The 18,036-nt window shown below is 36.4% G+C and overlaps 2 protein-coding genes across 3 annotated transcripts; one reads left to right on the top strand and one right to left on the bottom strand.

Annotated features, from left to right (window-relative positions):
- Positions 1–279: 279 nt before the first annotated feature.
- dus2 (dihydrouridine synthase 2) lies at positions 280–9,325 on the bottom strand. 2 transcript variants are annotated; one of them, XM_053510666.1, is made up of 17 exons: positions 9,244–9,286; positions 8,136–8,236; positions 7,111–7,254; positions 6,897–6,942; positions 6,693–6,784; positions 6,552–6,595; positions 6,358–6,418; positions 6,188–6,235; positions 5,993–6,058; positions 3,506–3,576; positions 3,331–3,417; positions 3,018–3,186; positions 2,760–2,881; positions 2,057–2,203; positions 1,785–1,872; positions 1,585–1,658; positions 280–1,499 (listed from the first exon to the last, which is right to left on the bottom strand). In XM_053510666.1, exons 3-17 carry the CDS (start codon positions 7,234–7,236, stop codon positions 1,229–1,231), a joined length of 1,512 nt encoding a protein of 503 aa, XP_053366641.1. In that variant the 5' UTR covers positions 7,237–7,254; positions 8,136–8,236; positions 9,244–9,286; the 3' UTR covers positions 280–1,228. The 2 variants fall into 2 exon arrangements, with proteins under 2 accessions (XP_053366641.1, XP_053366640.1); XM_053510665.1 differs by lacking the exon at positions 8,136–8,236 and having other exon boundaries at positions 9,244–9,325.
- A 1,065-nt stretch (positions 9,326–10,390) lies between these two features.
- LOC128540547 (cadherin-related family member 3-like) lies at positions 10,391–15,874 on the top strand (the record flags this gene model as incomplete). Its single annotated transcript, XM_053510726.1, is given in 14 exon segments — positions 10,391–10,430; positions 11,418–11,591; positions 11,653–11,718; positions 11,757–11,943; positions 12,070–12,196; positions 12,199–12,229; positions 12,339–12,500; positions 13,732–13,757; positions 13,759–13,841; positions 13,843–13,945; positions 14,028–14,063; positions 14,694–14,850; positions 14,853–14,945; positions 15,726–15,874. Coding segments are annotated over 14 exon segments (1,434 nt in total), but the record flags the coding sequence as incomplete, so codon positions are not given.
- Positions 15,875–18,036: the final 2,162 nt, after the last annotated feature.

Here is an 18,036-nt window from a genome sequence, read left to right as displayed (position 1 = left end):
ACCTTCTCTAAGGCAGATCATGCGAGTAAGCAGCTAGGGAACCTTAAATTGTATGAATGGACCTCCAGCACTGGGACCACAAGTTTCACACTTTATATATTATACAGTATGCTCTTTAAGCACTGGTACAGCTGCAAAGAACTGATATGATGTGATCAAAACTAAATACTGATACATCCTGTTGATTAGCATACAATGCATTGTAATTAAATGTGTATTATCACAAGCTTTCTGTGGGATGTGAAATACAATTAAAGATCAAAACAAATCAAACTTGCATATATTTAAAGTTTTAATACAAATAAAATAGGTAAAATATATACATCCACTAAACATTTCATTAAGGCCTTAGGTTACCTTTACTATTTATAATAAAAAAAATCTAGAACTTAACTATATGCACGGTTTAAATTTAAATTTTGTTTTTGGTTTACACCACACACAGGCCGTGTGGCTTTTGAGCTTTGGCAGGGTTTCCACACTGCTGTGCTAACAGGACTGTGTTTATATTAGGATTGAATGAGGTTTATTGGGAACTGCTCTGCCTGACTGGACTAGAAAAGTGTTTCTTAACGGTGGTCCAGGGTTACTAATACTCTGCACATTTCGGTGTTTCTCTTTTCTAACTAAACCAATTAGAGTTTGTTTCGTTTGGCAAGAAACCAATAAGTTGAATAAGGTGAATAGGGAGCTGTGAAAACACCAGAATGTTATTCATGTTATTACATGAACATCGCTTGCATTCCACAAATATTACTCAGTTGTCACTTTATTACATACATCGTCTTTTCCTATTGTACATCATCTTTTGTTATGTACAATTTGTTAGTCTTTTAACAGCCCATGCATCAATGGACAGAAACCACCACAGGGCCACACCTGACCAGATGTTCTGTGGCTGGTGGACCATTTTATCACAGTAGCGACAATGAAAGAGTTGCAGCATTAGCTTGTACCGGAGCTGCTCACAATATCAAGTTTAGTCGAATTGAGTTGGCATACCTAATAAGATAAGATGTGGTGTACATAAACATAAAGAGAAACAGCACATAAAATAATTATCAAATAAAAGTTAAAATTATCAGGGAGAATAAGCATCTCTTCAAGCTGACAGGTCCGTGTGTAATTTAGACATGCTGTGGTACATCAGACAAATGCAATGCAGCCACGTAGCAGCAGACACTCCTTGTGGAGAGTTCATAACTTAGCATTGGTCGTCTAGTCATGGTCAGGATACAGTCTGACCACAGGAGCCATTGCCTACACCCAGATTGTCATTTGATTCCTGTTCCTCTTTTTGCGATGGCTCAGTGAGCCGTCTCTTCCTGTGTGCCAAGTCTGTAATGCTGCCGTCCTCTGAAATGGTGCTTTTTTTCTCTTCCCTTTTTCTCTTGTTTACCAGTCCTGAGTAGCCCTCTCCTATACGTCCCTCTGGTACACCTAGTGTGCGCAAACACACGATAGCGGCAGCTTGTTCAGCAAACTTCTTGGACTTCTCCCTGGAAAGGGCAACCATGAACATAGATTACAGTTTAAAATTCTCATAATAAAAGCAAGTAATATTAATTATAATAAAATACTAACCATAGCGTTGACCTGTACTTTTTATTTGCCACCATTACTGTAGACTGGAAACATCTGTCTTGGGCACGTTGTTCCTAAAGATGGAGTAAAGAAGAATATTTAATTCACTGTTCCAGTGTTCTGCTGTTGTATGAGCTTTTACTGTGTTGTGGATAAAGGAAGAGTCAGAGGATCATGGTGTTCTTTTGTCTGTCTCTCACCGTTTCATACACAGGCTGCTCCAGCTTCTCCTTCCTGCTCCATTCAAGCAAGTACATCTTCGGAGTGATCTGAGGGGGATACTCTCTCCTGGATCACATATGCATTTTGCTTAAATGTAGGATCATCTCACAATAGTTTATTGTAGGTCATTAGTTTTTGAAATCTTTTATGTTTTTAAAATATTTTGGAATTAGTATAAAATATTTTCCTATACTAATTCCTTGTAATTGATAATAGCAACATTTTATGATTTGTGATATTTGGAATCAACCTTTCAAACTTGAGAGCCATAGTGATGACATCGCCATCCAGTACAGGCTGATTTGAAAGACTGCAGCTGTTGGCATCAAGGGCTTTTTTGCGGTTCTCCAGCTCTGCTTGGACTTGCTTGTAGAAATCACTCATGCCAAACACCTCACTGCATATGTCACAAATATACACAGACACTTGTTATACTGTGGTTCACACACACTGCAAAATGTTTTTGGAATAAAATTCATCAAAGCTTGAAATGAGGAGTGCAACTACAGGAACATGGCTGTGATATAAGGCATGAAACACCATCCATGGAGTAAAAAAAGAGAGAGAGAGAGCGAGAGAGAAAAAAAATCTAATCTAGAACTTGGCAAAAAATAGAATTAGGGAACGGCAAAATAGACAAAACATTTTTATGTAATTTTAATGCAATATAAAAAATAATTTCCAAAATTAAGTAAACAACTGTAAGATTTAAATATCAGAAAGCTGAAATTCTGATCAATCGTCTCATTCTCATCTTTTGATCTCAAACCCAAATGTCTTCAGTGTATATTTTAGCTTGCCATTTCAGTACTTTCAGAAGGAACTGGGCATGCTATTGTGAAATGTTTCTTCCTAGGGGTTCATTACACTTTTCAAAACCACTGTTAGCCCCTTAATGCGGCTGAGCTCCACTTCCTTCTACAAAGCATCTGCATTTTAAATAAATACTTTACCAGATTTCTTCATTGGTCTGCGCACCATGAAGCTGTTTGCCCATTGGCGATTCCACCCTATCCCTTAACATCTGGCACAGGCAGTACTTGGTGTTGAATGTGTTGTTGTCATAGCGAACAGCCTACAGACAAAAACAACACACTATTATTCAATCTCTTTAGTATTCTGTACCTGAACCATATATAGCTACAAAGCCCAAAGAATGGAAAGAGTTTGCAAAAACATTTTTTAAGCTATTTCAAAGGCTTAGTACTCACATATTTTACATATTCTTCCATAACCTCATCTACTGACACCATTCCCTGGGAGCGAAATATTGAAGGGTTCCACATAGCAGCCCGAGCTAACATAACAGAGGATGCTCCGGTCATCTCTCGAAATTGTTCGATATCATCATATGCTTTAATGAGATCATGAGATCCACCACTACGAAGTTAGGGGAAAAATTGTATGTAAAAAATTATATGCTAGCTTTCATTTGAATAAATTTACACGAAAATCCACAATTAGAACAGCTGCTAGTACTGATGCTATTCAAAACTCAGGGTACAAATATGATCAGGTACTGACCTAGCTATTACTGGAATAGACACATTTTCAGCTACAGCTTGAATGTAGTCGCAGTGTAGTGCATGCCGTGGTCTCTCCTCCTTCATCCTGAGAAGCAGAGACGCTTTAAGTGAGAAATCTACACATAGCATGAGACTACAATGTAAAACCAAAGCCGCCTCAAAAAATGCCATACCTTCCATGCACTGCTATAGCTGCCACTCCTGTTTTTTCAATTCTCTTCACCAAACTAACAGTCTCCTCCAGCTGATAAAGCATTGAAAATGATTAGTACAAACACTGACAAGCATTATGGACACACGACCATCTCAACTATATATGGTTCTTTCCCATTCCCTCGCCACAAAAGTTATACACATAACTGGCTAAAACATCTTTCTCTGCTGTAGCATTAGGATTTTACTTTACTGGAGCCAAAGGGCTTGACCCTGTTCCAGCTTGTTAATGCTCCTGCACACAAGGTGAACTCCATGAAGGCCAAAGTTGGAGTTAAATCTCAAGTGACCTGCACAGAGCCCTGACCCCAACCCTACTAAACACCTTGATGAACTGGAATTGCTGAATGTAAACCCCAGCCCGCCTCCTTCCCCTGACCTTACCAATACTCTTGCTGCATGGGCAATTATCCGAAATCTCAGATAGCCTTCGCAAAAGAGTAGAATAGATAATATAATAGCAAATCGGGATGAACCTAAAAGGGGATGTTCATAAAGTAGATTATACAGTGAGTACGGAGAGTATTCAGACACCCTTAAATTTTTCACTCTTTGTTATATTGCAGCCATTTGCTAAAAGTTCATATGTTCCTTATTAATGTACACACAGCACCCCATATTGACAGAAAAACGCAGAATTGTTGACATTGATTTATTAAAAAAGAAAAACTGAAATATCACATGGGCCCAAGTATTCAGACCCTTTGCTGTGAGATTCATATATTTAACTCAGGTGCTGTCCATTTCTTCTGATCATCCTTGAGATGGTTCTACACCATCATTTGAGACCAGCTGTGTTTAATTATTCTGATTCGACTTGTTCATTCATTTAAGTTCATTAATGTACAATGAACTTAAATGATTTTAGCAAATAGCTGCAATATAACAGAGTGAAAAATGTAAGAGGGTCTGAATACTTTCACTGTATATGGGTGTGAGGGTCAGGGGTCCAAATACTTTTGGCCATATCGAATGATACAGAAACATTAATGAATTCTGATCATTCATGCATTATTGAATTTCTTCTTAAAGTAAATAACAGTGAATGCACTTATAAATCTTCATCTATCTGTAAGAGTCTAGATTGCTTTCCATCATGTGCCTTGAAAAATGCAGAAAAAGACAGGCTTACAGACAAATGAAATTTTAAAAGGCTAATAAACAAATCTGTACTTTAGATTGTGATGCATTCTCGAGCCTTGTGTTAGAAGCTAAGTAGCTTTGTAGCTCACGTTAGCCGTTAGAGCTGAAATGATTCCTCGAGTAACTTGAGCAATTTGATTACAAAAAGCTTCTTTTAATTAATTATAAAAGCTTGCGTAATGTGCTTGCGCAATTATTTGTTGACAGTGCGCTTTTGACACAGTGCGCTAACGGATGCAAGCCGCCAGTAAACATCGACGAAGAAGAAGCGCTTACGTCACCCAAAAAGCGGAAGGAGACACGAACAGTTAGCTGTTTATTGATTTGATGGAGCGTTCTGTTGCGGGCTGCAAAATGGAAAAGAGCGATAAAAATATCAGCGAGCCAAGAGAAAAGGAAACCAGCAAAAGAAAATGACAGAAATTGTCAGTAAAGGCTTATGTTATGCCTGAGCTGTAGATTTTGAAACTTTTAGTTTTGAAAGTTTAGTTGCACACCTTAGTGTTTTTGTATATTTATTTATTTTAATGTGTGCTTTAGTTTTTTTGATGCTTAGTCATTTGAAATACCTTTTTTTTTGTTTTTGCATCTAAGAAAAGGCTTTAAAATAAGAATGTATGGCACTGTAATGCACTTAATCCATCCCAGTCAACTTTAAGCTATTCCTTGTATTGTGAATAATGACAACGTTTATTTTTGATAAAATGCTGTATGCAAAATAAAAGTTAAGTTTCTGAAAAGAAAAATTTTAGTTTCTCTTATATATTTTCCATTGCTGTTTAATAAAGCAAAAATAAATTTTATCCGATCACTCGATTTAATTTTTGGTAGAATACTCGATTACTAAAATATTTGATAGCTACAGGCCTATAAGCTGTAAAAACAGCTCAGAGGCAGTTCAGAACAAAACAGAAGCAGCTACTAAGAAGGGTTGTTTAAGATGACATAATATTATCAGATGTGTTTTCCTGCTGAAAGTGCTACTGTCACTGGTTTTAGCATTCAGTTGCACTTCCCACATTTCAGTACTGTGAAGTGTACCGCCCTACTTCACCCATGCTGGCAACTAGTGTAATTAATGGCTATTAGAAGACCTCTGATGTGGAGTGATACATATAGCTAAACATTCCAGTGCTGTTATACACTACATCACCACTCATGGAATGCCTCTCGTCCAGTCGGATTAGAACTAACTTCTGTTCACTGTCAGAACTAACTGTTATATAATATTTATTGAACTATAAAAGGCAAAAATTGGTCCTCTTTTGCTGCAAAACTGATTAACGCGACCCCTGGACACTTACAGTGGAAAGGACTCGGATTTTGCAGGTCACTGGTTTTGAAATTCCTCTCACCAGTGTGCTCAGAATCTGCAAAAAACAAGAAAGAAATCAAATGCAACTTTAGATTCTTTAAAACTCAATTATCATCAAACATAAGTGAATTGCCACTAACTGTGTGTTGCATTGTATTTGCATAATCACAAGTTGGATACCTACAGCCTCGATTTTGTCAGGGTCAGAAAGCAGCGCAGATCCCATTCCACCCTGCATGAGACGCCATAATTAGAATTATAGCACAATAATAACATTACATAAGAATGTTTTTTAAGAAAAAAATTTACCTGAATAAGGACTGGTTATGTGTGCATTTATGAAATCATTCTCACCTTAGTGGAGTATTCCTTTGGACAGCCCATATTCACATCAATGGCTGCTACATCATTCTCACTGTTCAGGGAAGAAAAAACATTACATTATCTATTAGTTCCTAAAAGCTAGGACATAAAAGTTTATTATTTTATTTAGTCTGGTTTTTACTTTTTATTCTAAGTATACAGAAAAACACTTGATTCTAACTCACACAAGTTTGGCTACAGCCAGTGCTCTCTCTGGATCAGCTGTTCCCTGATTACACAAGAAAAAATATATTAACCCAATATGACTGCATTATTATATAGATTTAAAAAAAAGTTCCATTCTAAAAGAAAATCATAACACAAACCATCTGAAAGACGACACAGTCCTTCTCTTTACTACAGGTGCGGAACATTATCCTTTCATCGGGGGCTACAAAGTCCACTGTCTCCAAGACATCTACCGAAGAACACAACCATCAATATTTTCTTTAATACAAAAAATATATATAATAATAATAATATACTATTTATAAAAAAAAATCTTGGAATGAGTGTGCAGAGAAACTCACTATTAACAATCCTCTTACACTGAACCATTTTGAGATCAATCAGTTCCTTTTAACAAAAAGACAAATCGTATCAGTTCACTTAGGAGAATCAAATCCAGGCTCTACAGTTGTACGTAGAGTACACGCCAAAATGTATTAGTGTAACATTTAAACATGTGTCTTAGATACAGCAAAATGTTCATTAAACAAAATAAAACATTACATTAAACCTTACCTCACAGTAGACAATATCTGCACCATAGTCCAATGCCAAAAGTCTCATGGGTAGAGTACCTACCCGCACCATAGGTGCTAAAATCAGCTTATTGTGGAATCCCAGTTTGGCCAGTGCATTTGCCATGATGTTAGTCTTCAAACCCTGATGAGAAAAAAAAGGCTGTGCTCACTCATTGCCCTGAATGTTTGAAAACTAACTGGTTGAACAGGACCTTAAGCTATGATATTTAAAGAAGATTAGTGTAGGAATCAAAGGCTAAGAGATGTTATGTCCTATGCATGAATGTATGTTGCATAATCATCTGATTTCTTTTTATTATACAAGTGGCGTTTGAGTCAAGCTTAGGCTTGATTGTGCAGAATAAAAGAACACAGTTATGAAAGTATAAACTACCTTTATTTCTCTATAAAAATCCCCTTACACTAATGCACTTATCCCAGGATTTCACTAGTGCTTGGACACCATTAAGGTAGAAAGTTTTCTAAGTACACTGGAGCTGATCAAACTGCCTGCTTCTTATCAGAAACACAGGCCTCCCAGGAACTCCTTTAATGGCCCTAACATGTGGAAATGAATGTTCCTGTAATGTCCTGCTTTGACTTGAACACCCCATGTAAAACGATATGAAACAAAAGCAATTTAAATTTTTCCAATATTATTAGCAGCACAGGTGCTCGGTCGGCGCTTGGTCTGTTTTTACAGGTATGACTCTGAGATGTGTTATCTAGTAATGTTATCAGATGCCATGTCTGTCACAGGGTGTGTTAGAGAGAGACGGTTTTGTGATGAATGACTTTGTGTACTGGCGCCAGCTAAACCACATCCACAATGGTAATAGAATACCAAATGAAATCTTCTCTAAAATTAAGGCATTGAGATGGTACAGACCTACACAACTACACCAGTCAAAAGTTTAGAAAAGTTTAAATTTTTTCAAATTAAATGTTTTCTATTATTATTATTATTATTATTATTATTTTCTGCAAAATAGAACAACACTCCAAAACATGAAAATGCCTCACCCGATGTTGAGATATGTCTGCTACTTAAGCTCTGTGAAACAGTCATGTAGGCTTAAACTTTGGTCATTTTCGACCCTGGTAACACTATACCAACTTATCATCTGCAACAGAGATTGGTCTTGATTTTAAGAAACTGACATTGTAAGCACCAGTTTCATAATTTTTTATGTATTTGGCCAAACCTGCAATGACATTGTATCCAAATACATACACTTCAATATGGACATATACTTCCCCCTTTGCAGCTATAACATCTTTCACTGTTCTTATTAGGCTGTCCACAACATTTTAAAGTGTTTCTGTGGGAATTCGTGCTGATTCATTGTGTAGAGCATTTATGAGGTCAGACACTGATGTTGGACGAGAAGGCCTGGCTCACAATCTCCGTCAGTTCATCCCAAAAATAAATGATGGGGTTGAGGTCAGGGATCTGTGCGGGCCAGTCAAATTCTGTCTTTATAGTCTTTGCTTTGTGCACTGGGGCACAGTCATGTTAAAATAGAAATGGCCCTTCCCCAATCTGTTGCCACAAAGTTGGACGCATAGCATTGTTCAAGATGTCTTGGTATGTTTATTGAAACACCTAAATGATTGAAAGTCTTGGGACTGATTGAAGCACCTCAATTCAATAATTAACAGGTTTACCCAAATACTGTAGATGTTAAGTTGGGAGTGTAATGTGATACATACTTTCTATAGTGTCAAATATCATCTTTTATTTTTCAAGTAACCTGAACTCACCTTGTATTACAAAAATTCTATAGTTTATAACAACACGTGGGGTAAACCTAACTTTGTAGCTGTGAGGTTGTTGATCTGTTACTATGGGTATTCTGAGAACAGTCCAGCACCAACCATAGCATCCGGTCAGCTGTGTTTCTGTACTGTTTCCTTCTCACTGATAGACGAGGTAAAGGGATGTGATCACAGTTTTACACTGAAATAAAAGCTTATCTCCATGTGCCTGGAGCCGGCTAGCTGATAGCTAATTCCCAGCTTCTAACATGTAACATTAAGAAGGTTTGACATGTTACAACAGCAACAAAGTAAGCTCGTCGTAAATTACGTGACCTTATCAAACAGCAAAAATGAATTGCGATAAACTTACCGGCATCAAAAGCACACGTCAATGTTTACAACGCGTGTTCAAATTCAGAGTCCGCATTACATCATCAATAAGCGACACGGCCACTGCGATGACGTGTTAACTTTGTACTCTGTAGAACAAGGAAGTACAGTAGCAGAAGAGTGCTCTGTCTTGTTTGATTTGGTTAATAATAGTTTTAATTTATTATTATTTATGAAATAATCGTAATATTTTATTAGCATAATTCTACATTTTAAAATGTAGATATTTTAAATCTCTTCGTTTGTTTTTGTGTTTAAAAATGACCTAAAATATTCCTCAAATGCCCTTAGTAAAATAAAAAATCGAAACGCACTGAAATTGTTTAAAGGTGGTTATAATGTATAATTTGTTGTAGTTATATCTTCTTTGTGTTATTTTTTTATTTTATGTTATGTTTTATGTTTCTTCGAATGTCTGATATTTGATTTTGATTTAATATGATTCGACTGTGCTGAGCCTGTTTTCCTCTGTTTTTGTATACTAATTAATGCCATTTGTTGTATGCAAATTTTGTACCTAATAATAAAAAAAGAAGCAGAGGTTAATATAGTTAGTTAGTTTTTCTTCTAGTAATTTAATTTCGATTCATTACACACAAAGTGATATATTTTAAGCCTTCTGTACTGCTTACAGTTCATTAAAACCAAAAATTCTATATCTTATAATAATAAAATATTTAATTTCAAGTTTGCGTACATTACTATTCATGCAGTATAAATACTGTGTATCTATCGGTCTTGTTCACTTCATGAATATGACTTAACAGATGTCCAGATGACCTTCACAAGGAAAAGCCACAGAGGGTCATTCTTGAAGGGGCTGGCTGTTCACAGAGTGCTGTATTGAAGCATACTCATAATTCAAGATCTTGGGAGAGCTCCACAAGGAGTGGACTGTGGCTGGAGTCAGTGCATCAAGAGCCACCACACAGACATCTTCAGGAAATAGGCTACAATGGTTGCATTCCTATTATCAAGCCACTCTTGAACAGGGGACAATGTCTTTGGATGGTGGGAGAAAACCAGAATAACTGGATGAAACCCACCAAACCTTTTTTAAGTTCAACTAGAACTTGTAACATTTAATAATTCATTTATACAAAAATATCATACAAGCAAGTCCGAAATTGTCTAAAGATTTCATGGTGTATGTGGTAAATTCAACACGTGCCAAGGTTCTCTTGATTCATCATAGGCATTCTCACTTAGAGTGATCCATTTTAAGAACAGCCTACTGTACAAGATTAATGTAATCATAGTACTGAATGTATCTGTCAAGATGTATTTGTAAAACATGTTGTGGTTAAAACAGAATCTTTGTGTTAAACTACAGTAGAAATGCAGAATTAATTGTTCATACAAAATCTAGCTGGTTTGCAATATGTATGTTTCTTCTAAGTACAGTGCCTTGAAATTAAAGAAGCAGCCAAGAGGCCCATGATAACTCCGGAGGAGAAAAAGAAAGAAAGCCTGTTTGCAGTTTCACATGGCTTGTAGCAAAATGCAAACGGGACTTCTTATGGCTTTCTTTTAACAATGGCCTTCTTCTTGCCGTTCTTCCATAGACTCTTCACAAGGCCAGATTTGTGAAATGCACAACTAATAGTTGTCCTGTGGAGAGATTCTTCCACCTAAAATGTGGATCACTGCTGCTTCTACGATTGATCAAATTAGTTCATTTTCATATGATGGATTAGACAGTGCTCTGTGAGATGTGTTTGATGAGATAATAAAAAAATGAGGTAATTTTTTTTATAAGCCAACCCTGCTTTAAACTTCTCCACAACTTTATCTCTGACGTGGTATGTTCCTTGGGCTTCATGATGCTGTTTGTTCATTAATGTTCTCTAACAAACATCTGAGGGATTCACAAACCAGCTGTATTAATAATGAGATTAAATTACACACAGGTGGACCCTATTTAATAATAAGGTGACTTCTGAAGGCAATTGGTTCCATTTGATTTTAATTAGGGGTATCAGATTAAATACGAATGCGTGCCACATTTTCCTGATTTTATTTTGTAAAAAAAAGTTTGAAAATCATTTATCATTTTTCTTTCCACTTCACAATTATTCAATAAAATTTATTTATGCTATGGTTGTAAAGTGACAAATTGTGGAAAAGTTTACGGGGTATGAATACTAATGCAAGACACCATAACTGTCACAGCCTCCCCAAATCTGAACATTTAGAGTTCATCTAATTATTTAATTCTTGTAATAAACAACAGTGCAAGCTTTGAACTGCAGGCATTCACTGTTATACTAACAGATGTGAATGAGCACCCAGTTAAAAAATATGAAATTTTTCTTTTGTTCACTGGGTGTGTGTAGACTGAGTATAAAAAAATGTCATGGGGTGTGGTTGTCATAATAAAATATCAAAGTGGAGAAGTCTCCGCCAAGTTTAATCTATCAACCAGCTGTCTGTGACCCTGAATATACTTCTAATTGTATGTATATAACTCTCTGCTCATTGTAAATCAGTGAGCAACTCTCGCTTATACTATTTGGGAAATAAGTCACATATACAAATGCATTCATCAGCTTTAATTAAAAACTTTTATTTTATCCACTATTGATATATTTTCTTTTAATATTTCAGTGAATTATGGAAATAACACTGCTTCCAAAATTTAGTTCGTCAACATAATTAACCTCAATGATAACAAACAATACTTTTGACTGAGAATAATTTAAATATTTGCTTTTGAATACATCTCATTCAGATCATTACCTGACTTATAATACATGCACTATATCATATCTCTCCATCATATCTACACCATACGATAATGTTTTGCTTTTTATAGCACCATTACATAATTCACTGTCCCAGAAGAGTTGATCCCAGGGTACGTAATGAGCAACATTACTGCTGTTATCCCCAGTGACTCATTTTATAGCAGATTTATCTTTTACACCATACTGTAAGTGACAACACTTATCTTGCTATACACAAATGTAAGATTGCTCCATTGCTATAGAATTGATCCTTTAGTCTTTCATATCATCATTTTTATTATTCTTATTTGCCCTAAAATCTGACCTTTGTGTTTCGATTTGTGTGTAGACACTGGATTGATCACAATTGCAGGGTGGATGGAGGCTCTCCATCTTCGAAAAACAGTCCAACAGTCTGGACCACCACGGATCAACACAACTCACATCATTGTTACTGTCTCAGACATTAATGACAACCCTATCATTTGCTTTCCTGACAACCAGTGGTACTGTAAGTGCCACTATTTCTGGAAATCAGTATATACTACAAAAATACTTAGGACCTGTGTACCTGACTTGGTGTGAAAACTGTCTTACAATATACAGTACTATGCGAAAGTCTTAGGCACCATATTATATACTGTACCATTTTTTGTTATATATGTTTATCATGTCTGCATAATTATGTACAAAATCATTCAGCATTTCCATATATAACTTAAAAAATTATGAATAAATAACATTAGAGGGCTATAATATATGCATGGCTGTAAAGAAAGAAATATAGTACAAGACAGACCAGTTTTCAGATGGAAACAAAAAACCTAATGTACTACACTTCTGGGATTTGCATAAAAATAGAAAGAAGCGGTTGTGACCAGAAGAACTCATATTCTCTAGCAAGCTCAGTAAAACCTTCTGTTTTATTTATAGCACTGTGCACATACAAAAATATGGCATAAGCAAAAAATTTTTTTGAAAACATTTCAATATTTGGAGTTAAAACTCATTGCTTAAAATCTGGAGATTTAGACACAGATTTGTGCAGTTTTATAACCCAACACAATTTTATTTTTAAGTCCTAACAAGCATTACCATTGTAACAAGCATTTGCTTTTGGGCACCTTCTGCCAAGCTGCATATTACTTTAATAGAACACAAGGATAACCCCAAGTTCCTGATTATACTGCGTATAGCAACAAATTGAAATCAAATTTAAACCTAGTCACTTTATGAGGAACATGTATACAGTTATCCAATCAGACATTATTTATATGCTGTTCTCAACCCTGGTCCCATAGGACCACCTGCCCTTCACATTTTAGTGCTTTCCCTAATCTACGTATCACACCCACTTCAATTAAGGAAAGGCTGTTAATTAGCTGATTAGTTAAATCAGCTTACTGAGAGCTGAGACAAAAATGTTCAAGGTAGGTGGTCCTCCAGGACCTCTCTAGAGTCTACTCTAGAGACTATTGTGTGGAAAATTCCTAAAATATTCATTTCTGAAATACTTTACCCAGCCAAACTATGGCATGATCAAAGTCACATAACTGACTTTTTTTTCTCCATTCTGATGTGATGTGTGATATGATTACCTGAAGCACTTGACCTTTGTCTCCATGATTTTTTTGCATTTCCCTGCTGCCACATGCACAGCTGAGTAGAAAAATGCATGACTGTAGTCTTCAGCTTTATTATAATATTCTGCCCAAAGCTGACATATCAAATGTTCACTGTAGGTGGTGTTGTGATTCATTCAGTTATAATGCTCCAATATAGATTTGCCTCCAACCTTAATGTAATACTCCATAGTGTCTGGTATGGGTGCAGGAAGCCTGAGAATATTATGGAATAATATCATAAGACTATTAGAATACGCAAGCACATGCACTAATCATCAAATTGGTGGATGAAGATTCCATCAGGCCATGCTCTGCCACAACCACAACCACAGTAAGGGCCCAATCAGTGTGGTTATTATAGGTACATAATGAGAATGCAGTGAACTCGTTTACTCATGTTCATTCTCTTTCAGGTTGTAATTAATGTCACAGAGGCTGATGATGAGCTGGTCAGTTCATGTGTGAAAATGATTTCCTCATGCTCCCAGAAAGAAAGATTTTGTTGAAGTCATAACCGTGTCATTTTATTGCCACACTACCATTGCTGAGACTAGCCCTGACCAACTGAAGCAACCCCAGATCATAACACTGTCTCCAGAGGTACAGTGGCAACTAAGCATTATAATTGCATCGCTTCATGTGCTTCTGTTCTTACCCTGGTGCTTACAGACTTCCGCTATGGAGTCAGGCTAGATTCAGCAGACCACAAGTTTTTTTCTGACTTACAAGTGATTTTCCTATGACCACACAGCTGTTTATGCTGCAACTCCAAAAATATTTCTTTCACAAAATTCATATGGTTCAGCACTATCATTCCAAGTTTTAATATATGTAGGGCAGTTCTTAACCCTGTTCCAGAAGTCTTTTTATTTGTTAGATGCAGACCAATATTGTGTCCCTTCTGAAGCAGCAACTTTTCTTTTTTTTTTTGGCCAGGCAGTGTATATATTTTGGGATTGGTGCTAGGGTTTAACAAAGCCTATATATGAAATTGTTTATATTATTTGCTGATGATATCTGTGTGAAGATTGCTATCAGCCTTTGTAACCCCTCTGGGTTACTGTGTGTTTTTTTACAAGCTCTTTGGCAATGCTTTTGTCTCAATGTATCTCAAAGGCAGCAATGTCAACGACCATTTTGGCTTTTTACCGCACACAGGTTCAAAAACGAGTCGTCTGATCCTGATAGCACCGTTTGACTTCAGCAGCAGACTGGCCACACTGTGGAGCTACAGTATAGACTAAACAGTGCCAGAGCCACTCCACAGACTGACACCATAATTATCCATGTATGACTAGTCGATCTCCAGATCGCCCAATGCATAAACCGCTGTATGTTTGCATATACAGTACTCTTACCAAGCCACTAAAGCCCAGAAAAATAGATTTCGTAAAGAAGTGAGTCCACAATGCCAGTAATGCAAGTAATTGCAGTTGAATGATTTTCCTAAGGGGAAGCATAGAATGCTAGCATGAGTATTAATTTCTCTTGAATGTAAACCTGATCAGAATTCGCATAATTATTTGAATGCACACAAGATGTCAGATATCAAGAAGTTAAAGGGAAATATATGTTCAATACACCTGTTGCTGGAAAGCTCCAGAAAACACATTAAAAAAATAATTTTATTCAATTAATTTAAATTATTTATTTAATTAATTATCATTTAAATTATTTAATTATATTATTTTAACCATGCCACTGAGCACCAGAAAAGTAAAAAACATTATTTTAAAATAAAAAGAATATGGAACCACCACATGTCTGCCTATTAATATTTTGCCTACTTTAATAGTTCGGGATATTGTTCGGTAGGTTAATGGCATACAGTATAATATTAGTTATCATTTCAGCTCCAGGTTGTAACAACAGCAAGAAAAAAAAGTAGACTATATGTACGAATGATGCCTTGTGTGAGAGAAGTTGTAGAGTATGTATGTTTACCCATGGTTATGTAAATGTGGTTCAAACATTAGCAATGCCAGTAATACCAGTAGAGAAAGAATGAGAGAGAACAAATCTAATGGTTTACTATACAAAAGGCTGCATAGAAATCAATGCATTTACAGCTTATGATCAAGAGCTAATCTTTTTTCTGCATCTATTTTCAGACGCAAAAAAGAATACATTTAATACAGGTGACTTATATGACTGGTATAAGTCCTGCATGTACTTCTCTAATAAAGAATGCCTCTGCTATAAGCTCACATGAATAGATTGCAAAGAGGAACCGAGGAACTGTACTATATTCTATAACTAATGCTATTTTATATTAACCTTGTAGTTAATATTTTTTAAATAATAGGGTGTTTAAATCAAACCTGGGATTTGTGATAAATTGTGTTTGTGAATAAAGGCCTTAAAAATAGACATTTACAGAAGACTTCAAGCACAGTACAGTGATGAGACTTAAAACAGTTGTAAAACATTTGAATGGTGCAAATGTTTTAAAGAAGTCCATATGTAAAGAAAAAAGTGAAGATCCAGGTCAAGGTGGATCAGAGCCCATTGCGGTTGTTCCCGTGAACAATCTGCCCCTGGAACACCTCATCCTTAAAAATGGATTGATAATTTCTCACCAACGCATCTACAGTATCTAGGGGTGCTATATGCACAATCATTTACAACCATCACAGGCACATTACAGGAATTTGGCTGGCAGTTATTGCCACATCCAGTGGCGGACTAGCCATCTGGAGTACCAGGAGTTTTCCCTTCAGTTCCAAAAATATATAAAAAATTTCGGAAACCATAATATTGCATCTTTTTCCTACTCATATGGATGACAAAGCGACAAAGAGCGTGTTGTTGCGGGAGAGAGAGGTTAATGTACGACAGCTGTTTATGGCAGTGTAGTCCAGTGCGGGAGATGCATTGTGGGTAATGAGCTCCGGTGTGTGTAAAGTTGAAAGCGAATGCGAGATATAAGCTGGGATATAGAGTCTGAGTTTTCTTTTCTTTTCTTTTCAGTAGTTTTTAGTTGGATTTAAGTGCAGAATCCTCCCGAAAGGTTGTACTATAGCCCGACAATGCAGCAAATAAAAGAACGGGGGCATCGACCAGTTTGTCCTTCTCATCCAATCACGAGCATGAATTAACGAGCTGTTACGCTACCGCGAGCAACATTACAAATATAGCGGAGAAGCTAACAGTGTGTTTATGTTACCACGCGTGCGGATATATTGCCCTCCCTCAATATTAATTAGACACCTTCACTTTTCATTTACGGAGGGAGAGATATTGATCCTTTCTCGATGCAGCGAATTTCTTTGAGCAAATTACTGATAATTTTAATGAATTAAAAAGAGAACGAAAAAAAGATGGAGCTAAAAGTTACACGAAAATAAGAAAAATCTTTAGAGGTAAATGCTGTAAATTGCTTCAAATGAACAGATTCTGCCTTTGGTGTAAAGGTTCTGCAGGCTCTGATGGCTCTAACATTACTGTTAGGGACAGCGAGGCTGGATCCAGCAGCTCACTAAACACTTTATGAGGAAAAAGCAAATTGGCATTATTGTTTGTGAGATGAATGAGATCATGAACATTTCGCAGAGGGTATCATCGTGATGCAGTGTAAGATATACCACACATCAGTGTAAGCTGTAAGTGCAGCAGGTCAGTGATGATGAACCAGTGCCTGCTGATGATGACCCTCCCCTGATCTACAAGAACCAAGTGAAAAGGATGACAATCAAACTGAACAGGGAAGCTGGAATAAAAGCAGTAGCAGCATTAACTCGTGGTAGTTATTATTATGGTAGTCAATATTAATTCAAAATAGTGTTTCTCAGCATTATTTTGAACTGACTACCAAAATAATTAAAATAAGTAACTAGTTTACTAGCGTGAGCTAATGCTGCTACTGATTTTATTTCAGCTTACCTGTTCAGTTTTATTGCCATTCCTTTTAAAATATTGTCTTTATAGATTTATATGTTGTTTGTCTTGATGTTCTTTTCTTCGTTTCTTTGTTTTACTAATATGACCCAATATATGTTCAGTGATACTTCAAATAATATGTTTAAATAGCATTGATTTCTGGATTGTGTTATATTTTTATACTTGTAACTGGTGTTAAAAATGTATCTCTACATTATCGAGCCAATGTATTATGATGTGGGCTGCTGTGGGCCAGAAAGTCCAGGGCCACTTTTTGGTCCCAGTCCGCCCCTGGCCACATCCCTCATACAGTCCTTACCTCGTTTCAAGCCATTTCCACATGTTTGAGCCATTAAAGACGCTCCTGCAAGGCCAGCATTTCGGACATGAAGCAAGTAGTCCAATCATGACTCTGATGTACTGAGAAAACGTTTTACCAAGCACTATTGAAACTATGGAATAAGTGCATTAGAGTAGCAGGGGATTTTATAGAGAAATTAGGTAGGTTTTACTCTCACAACTGTATTCTGTTATTCTGCATAA

The sequence above is a fragment of the Clarias gariepinus genome, chromosome 2 (assembly GCF_024256425.1).
Source record: "Clarias gariepinus isolate MV-2021 ecotype Netherlands chromosome 2, CGAR_prim_01v2, whole genome shotgun sequence".
Lineage (NCBI taxonomy): Eukaryota > Metazoa > Chordata > Actinopteri > Siluriformes > Clariidae > Clarias > Clarias gariepinus.
This window is presented reverse-complemented; position numbering and strand designations above follow the sequence as displayed.

Coding starts and splice junctions, on each gene's coding strand:
- dus2 (XM_053510665.1), bottom strand. Junction 6,419..6,551: donor CTGGCTGTAGCCAAACTTGT/GTGAGTTAGAAT, acceptor TTCCCTGAACAG/TGAGAATGATGTAGCAGCCA. Junction 1,659..1,784: donor AGCAGCCTGTGTATGAAACG/GTGAGAGACAGA, acceptor CTCCATCTTTAG/GAACAACGTGCCCAAGACAG.